The sequence below is a fragment of the Galeopterus variegatus genome, unplaced genomic scaffold (genome assembly GCF_000696425.1).
Source record: "Galeopterus variegatus unplaced genomic scaffold, G_variegatus-3.0.2 Scaffold1193, whole genome shotgun sequence".
Taxonomy (NCBI): domain Eukaryota; kingdom Metazoa; phylum Chordata; class Mammalia; order Dermoptera; family Cynocephalidae; genus Galeopterus; species Galeopterus variegatus.
Window position 1 is genome coordinate 320,268 of NW_007727304.1, and position 7,377 is coordinate 327,644.

The 7,377-nt window shown below is 44.1% G+C and overlaps 1 protein-coding gene across 2 annotated transcripts in view; it reads left to right on the forward strand.

Moving 5' to 3' along the window:
* Positions 1-2,018: 2,018 nt before the first annotated feature.
* SLAIN2 (SLAIN motif family, member 2) overlaps positions 2,019-7,377 on the forward strand; it is a 77,293-nt gene continuing 71,934 nt past the window's right edge. The window contains exon 1 of one of the 2 annotated variants that reach the window (XM_008575465.1): positions 2,019-2,837. In XM_008575465.1, coding sequence (XP_008573687.1) covers positions 2,449-2,837 — 389 coding nt within the window. In that variant the 5' untranslated portion in view covers positions 2,019-2,448. The remainder of the gene's footprint in view (positions 2,838-7,377) is intronic. The other variant, XM_008575463.1, reaches the window with a different exon arrangement.

The window sequence follows — 7,377 nt, forward strand, 5'->3', positions numbered from 1 at the left end:
ACAACACCTGCCAAATAATAGACATTCAACATTTATTGACTGAAAAAAATTAAGATATAGAGTAAGGCAACTGGATTAAAAAAAATCCAAATATATCTTCTATGAACGTCTATGTACATATATCTAATAAGCATATTTTCATATATGTTTTCCAACGATGAGGATTCATCAGAATCCTTAACTTTTTGGTACTGGATGAGATATCGGATATCACCCAACTCGAGTATTCTGAAGAAAGGACCACAGATTAAGGAACCAAAGATTAGGGTCAAGCACCGCATTTACTGTATTGCTGGAACTTGCCATCATGCTTTCTGATTTTCGATTCATTGTTCCACATTACACCAAGCTCTTCTTGCCCCACAGAACATTAGTAATAACTTCATAATGTCAAGTGAACTATTCTTTCAAGGAGTATATTTGAAGGCTTCTCCTTCTAGAAACTGGCTAGTTGGAATCGATTTCACAAAACATTAAATCCAAATGAAAACTGCAATATGTGAAGTAGTCATGATGTTTAACCCTCAGGCAACAAGTTCAGACGTGTCAGAAACAGCAATGATATTTATAAGTGCATTATATAGATAATATATTACTTCTCAGTTATTGTATTTTAGCAAACAAAGACATCCTTTGATTAGGTCTGCGTAGCTAGGAAAATACTCTACTTATAGTTAGCCAGCAAACTTTTAACACACTGAATGTGGTTTCTACTATGAATAAACATCTACCTGGTCCATGACTTACATTCTGCTTTCAACAAACCAAGTATTGAATGTCCACTGTGTCAGACACTGTACTAGACATGCTATGCAAAAATGAATCATCCCTTTTAATTAAGTATACAGACAAATGAAAAAAATTTTAAGGAGAAAATGCAATTTTTTAAAGAGTGCAAACATCCGTTGAGAACTATTGATCAGGTAATGCTAGAGTAAGCAGAAAATACTAGATGTTTGTGGAATTGTCGGGAATTCCACAAAAGAATTATCACTGAATAGGTGAGCATGGATTTTAAGAAATCAGATTTGACAGGTAGGATAGTCTAGATAAGGAAAATACAGCACATAAAGGCTACAGGGTAGGAGTAAGTTAAGTCATGTGAGTCCACACCCGCGTGTAATAAGACTGGATCACTGTTAGCTGAGGGTGGAGGAAGCAATTGGAAGAAAGCTGCAAACACAAGCCAAGTAGTTCACAATTGACATATGAAGGGCAATGAAGTGATCAAAACAAAGCACTTAAGTTTTGTTTGGTTTTGCGGCTATTAGCAGACATTACAAATGGGTACCATCGAAGGCAGATCTTTTACATTCATACATCTCTCGGCATTCTTCAGTATCCTGTTAATATGTTTCTGAAATACACTTAATACATAACTTTTTAAAAAGTCAAGACACTATGAAAAAGTTTTTCCAAATAAAACGATCCAAAGAGCAGAGGGTGCATCAAGTAACCGAGAGAGACAGGAGAGAAGAACGGTTTTCTATGCCCCGCTTCCGTGCCAGTGTGCTCTAAAATTCAATTCGGGAAAAATGTCTTAACAGATAAGATAATGCCTTTAAAAGTGCTTAACACAGTGTCTGGCCCGTAGTAAGCACTCAAAAAATACGGTTATTATTTTGACCTTAGAACTCTCTTAACCTTTCGGGATTCAGGTTTCTCACTGTCGGTCTCTTAGGCTCCTGCCAGCCCTGACAATCTCCTCTTTCGAGTAGCATCGACTAAATACGTGTTGAACAAACATACGAAGTAAACTGTCTCTCCCCGCGGCCCGGCTGAGGGCCCACCCGTGTTTGGGGGTGGAGTACACACTACACGCCTCTCATCCATGACCAACACGCGGGGCTGGGCGAGAGTCCGCTTCACCATCTCGGCCCCGCCCGCCGCGAGCCCATCTTCTCAAGCTCCGGGGTCCGTGAGCGGCCGCAGTCGCTCTCCCCAGCCTGCAGGGAAGCGTCCCATCTCCGCCCAGGCTCCAGACACACCCCTTCCGGTACAAGCCCCGCCCCTAGCGCTCACGGCCCCCCGGACAACCGCCCCCGCTCCTCCGGCCCCGCCCATGGCCCCGCCCCGCCGCGAGCTCGGCGCGGGGTCTTCTCAGAGCCAGGCGGCAGCCGTGTCCGCCCCGACGCTCTGAGGTCACCGACTGGGCAGGGCTGCGGCGGGGCGGAGGGACGGAGGGAAGATGGCGGCAGAGGCCGGATGTTGGCGCCGCCTCCCCCAATCCCGGAGCCGGCGCAGATGAGGCGGCTCGGCTGGGGCCAGCGGCGCTTGAGAACCCGAGCTAGGGGGACCTTGGCGGTGGGGCCTGGCTCTACTATATGCCGGCGCCTCGGCTAGAGTGAGCGGCGGCGGCGGCAACGGCGACAACGCCGACGCCTTTTTCCTCCGGCTCGTTCCCTGTCGCTGTGAGTGCGAGCGGGTGGCGAAGGCTACGGGGCCGGGATGGAGGACGTTAACTCCAACGTGAACGCGGACCAGGAGGTGCGGAAGCTGCAGGAGCTGGTGAAGAAGCTGGAGAAGCAGAACGAACAGCTGAGGAGCCGCTCGGGGGCGGTGCAGGGCGCAGGCCCCCTCGGACCCGGCAGCCCGATTCGGGCCGGCGGGTCCACTCCCTCCTCCGGCACGGCGTCCCCGCGGGGCTTCCCCTTGGGCCTCAGCACCAAGTCGGGCAGCGGGGCCGGGTCGGGCCCGAGGCGGACGAGTAGCGAGGAGCTGCGGGACGCCACCTCTTTGCTGGCGGCGGGCGAGGGCGGCTTGCTGGACGAGGTGGAGCCGCTGCGGCCCGACGAGCTGGAGCGTCTGTCAGGATGGGAGGAGGAGGAGGAGAGCTGGTGAGCCTGGAGCGCCGGCCCGGGCTGGGCAGAGACGGGCCCGGGAGCGGAGAGCGTCTTCCGAGGGGCCACTGGTGGGACGCCCCGCTTTGTGTAGCGGGGTCTACTCTGGCGGGGACTCGTGGTTTTCGTGGTTTGGCTGCGGGAAGAACAGCTGGAGTGCCCAAGGAAAGGGACACATAGCTAGTTCTCTGGGTTGTGGACCCTCTTGGGTTCTGGACCCCGTTGGGTTGGCACGGCTTGAGAAGGGTTGCTCGCTGTGGGGGGCGGGGGGAGTCGGAGGTGGGAAACTGCTTTGTAGGCAAGGATCCTGCTTTGTGTGAAATACGGCTTTCGGATGGTGGCCTGGGCATTTTGGATGTCGGGGAGGGGTCTGCTTGATGAAGTATCGCTGCGTGCGAGGGGGCAGACCAGAGTCTTCTGCGTCTGTGCAGCGGTCAGTGTTTTGGGCCAGCGTGAGATGGATATATTTCTGGCGGGGATGGTGAGACCGTGTGAATCAGCACTCCCCTTTGGGAAGTGGGGTAAAGCTTGCTTTGTGTGAAGAGGGCAGAGAATGGTGCTGCTTTGTGTAAAGAATCAAGGGTGGGAGAAGAACGCTGGCTCTTATTTTTTAAACAAGAATTGGGTCTGGCATTTTTCGAAGCTGTGAACTGACAGTTATCACATTCCACCTCACACTTCCATGTCATCCTAGGGGAAGAGAAAAAGAGCCCTATTTAAAAATCTAAAAGCCGGATTGCCCTAAGCCCCTTCTGGATGAAATTGTGACCCACGCCTTAATATCACTTTCATAAATGGAAAGGACATGGGAGACTTTTTCCCTCATGTTTTATTGCGACCTAAATAAAGATGTCTGTGGAAAATTGTCTTTCTCTTAATTCATCCTTTTTAAAGTTTTAACTTTTAGCTGTAATGTCTCTACTCTTTTGAAATTGAAACTTCTAATTTTGTGAAATCGAAATCCTTCAGAAACTCTGGTATTGTAGGGCTGGAACTTTGCATTATTCTGAGGTAGTTGAGAACTTTTCCTGGATTCAGGCCCTGGCTTTGCCACTTACTAGCTATATGACCTTGGGCAGGTTACTCTGAGCTTCACTTTCTTCCCCTATTTGATGGAGAAAATAATAGTTCTTAACTCTGTAGAGTTGTGAAGATTAAGTGAGATAATTCAGGTACGCTTTTAGCACTGGGTGTGGCATATTGTAAACTCTCCAAGACTAGCTGCTATTACTCTTAAGCCTAGTTATTTAAATCAAGAAACATTTTGTGAGCTCTTACATGACGTAGTGGGAGATTCTGAAGATCCTTAAGTGTTGATCACTGTCCTTAAGGCAGTTACAATCTTGTTGAGAGCTAAGTTTTATGCAGTTAAATAACCTAAGATGCACTCAGTGTATTGCCGAAATGTATTGCCCAGAGAGTGATAGAACAAAAAGTACTGACAGTGCTCAGAAACTGGAAAGAAAATAGTAGTCCAAAGTAGTTGGGACAAACTTTTAGGAGGAGGTGGCTTTGGAATTTATAGGTGAGGAAAGAGTGTGAAGGGCATTTTATGCTTTGACAACTACAAGAGCAGAATTAGGGGTATTCGTAAGCGAATATATGATGTCAAGCCTTTATTTTATTGCCAGGCGATACCAAATACTATTAGAACTGACTGTAGTAGTGACAGTTTTTCATATAAGTGTGAAATCTCATTTTCCCAGAGGAATCCTGGGTATGTATGCACTTTAAAAGAACCCGGAATCATCTAAATACTGTCACGTGCCTCTTCTGAGTGATGATGATAATGGTGCTCGGAATAATGAGGATTAGTTGCATTCATCAGCCTATTTTAGATTATGTATTATTAGAACACATTGACTCTGCTTGGAGAAGCTGATTAAGTCTTTGGCTGCTTTGGTTTCTGAGCATAGAGTTTGTAAAGGTAAAGTCAGGAGTTTCTTTTGACCAGATGATTCCTTCTTACTGCTTTGATCCTGACTTCATATCTTGATATTATAGATATCCTACGCTTTTTCTGAAAAGACTTGTGTAAATTGAAGTTTGGATAAATCATATTTAAAATGCTTTCAGGTATGTATTTGGGGTATAAGTTGGAGGAAGTGTGTGTCAGTGGCAGGAAGATTCCTAGAGTCAAGAGTTTTTTCTTTCTTAGCAAGTGAAAAATCTACCTTCTGCAACTTCTACCCATTGTACCTTCTTTTTAATCTAGAGGAATGTTCTTCCCCAGCTGTACATACAAAATGCTAGTCCTGATGGTATCATAAAGTATTATGTGAAAAAATAATAGTGTATTCTGGGGTCAAAAAATGTGGGGAAAACCTGGGTTCAACAAAAGATAGGTTTCTTAATGCTGGAATTCTTTGAGAGCCTAATGGATACTGAATATAGTAAATCTCTAAGGGGTATGGTTTGTTTCCTAAACTTAATTGAGCTCCCAAGGAACTAGTATCTTAAAGAACACACTTAGAAAAAAGTGCTCTACAGCACTGACTTTTACACTTTTTTGGGGTGGGGAACCTAGCTTCATGATAAGAAATACATTTTACATTATAGCCTAGTACACACATGTATGTGAATAACTGAAATGAAAGTTTCACAAAACAATGGTTACTTTTATTATGAGTGGTATGCTATAATATTTTCTCTGCTGTTTTATTTCAGTTAGAAAAAAACGAGTTATTACCCACTAAGCTGATTTTGTGACCTATTAATGGGTTGCGACTCTGTTTGAAAAACACTGTTCTAGAATAACTCAGAAAAGTTTAGGGAACAGAACTGACATTATTGTGCATCATAGTGCGTCAGACTATGCCAAGCAGCTGATAAACATTTTGCATTTAATTACATTTAATTTTTACACATTTATGAGGTAGGTATCATTTTCTAGTTAAGGAAACTTTATCTCTCTCCGAGCATCAAATAACGCAGTAAGTGATCGAGCCAGGATTTGAATGTAGGTCTTTATACATCAAAGCCTTTGCTGTTACCACTATATTTTGCTTTTTCCAAGTATAACACCTTTTTTACGTGAGTGGCCCCTTCAAATATTTGAAGACTGCTATCATGTCCCTGTTGACCCCTTCTCCCACAACACATTCTCTTCTCTTCTGCAGAGTAAATAATCCCAGTTTATTTAATCATTCTTAGATAATGTAACTCTTATCCTTCAGCCATGGTCATTTTTGTCTTAATTGACTCTAGTTGCTCATTGTCATTAGACATAGTACCCAGAACTGTGCTTAGCATTTTAGATGATACTCGACTGGACAGAGTATGGTGAGTATACCTTGCTTGAGCTAAATGCTATTATTTTGGGGGTTTGGATTGTAATCCCAAAAGACACAGTCGCAAGTGCCATAATCCCGAATGTTGAAATACCCAAAGCTCAAAATCCTTAACGTCTAAAATCCCGAAAATCACAATTCCAAAAGATCAAAAATCTGAAATAGACTTAAAAATATAGTTAATGTTTGTGAAGTTTGCCAGGTCTTATGGACTACCTTTGTGCAATTGCCCATTATCTATCCCTGTAATACACTTTTTTGTATGTCACATTTTCTGTTTCTTTTTTTTTTTTAGTTTTTTTTCCACTATTTTAAATTGTCAGCATTATTTTTTACAATTTGCTATGCTATGTATTTCATCTTTGCATCATTTCTAATACATTGAGTAAGAGTTTTAGAGAGTTCTAATTTGTTTTATGCCTTTTTTTCTTTCAAATTTGACTCCATGGAAGTGCATTATCACAACGTTGATTTGTGTAAGCATTGTGCGTTCATATATAAACATTGAAACTTACTCAATAAATGAAGAGATTTCCTTTTTGTACACCTGCATTTGCAAAAGGTGGTCTCAAGACTACGGCTCTTTGGGTAACTGCATGTGTGGTAGTGACCCATCATGGTTATCGTTAGATTTCATCAAAAGACTTAGGTTGTCTATCAGGGTATTTCAGATGACTGCCGTTATAAAGCTCGGTGCACATAGTTACCAACCATATTGTCACGCCTTTTATACAGTTTGCTTTTTGACCTATTTCTTTATGAATATGGTTTGCTGTTCATAACTGTTAAATTTGTGTGACTGTTGTTAGTACACCTTTGTTGTGTTTATGCTTGTGAAATATGTTATTATTGCCTATTTTATTTTGTCAAGTCGCCTATGAAGTGTTCTGTTATGTTTTTATATGTTTCTCAGATAAATCCTCCTGTTCTGTTGGCAGTTGGCCAGTAACAGGGATCAAACTCTGGACCTTGGTGTTATGGACACTACACTCTAAACAACTGAGCTTACTGGCCAGCCCAAATAAATCCCTTTTAAAAGTGTAAATAATGGGCCGGCCCGGTGGCGCACTGGAGAGTGCGCCACTTGGGAGCACGGCGGCACTCCCGCCGAGGGTTTGGATCCCATGTGGAGACCGGTTCCCACTCACTGGCTGAGCGCAATGCGGGCGTGACACCAAGGGTTGCAATCCCGTTGCCGGTCCCCGGTACAGGTGCGACACCGAGGGTTGCGATCCCGTTACTGGTCA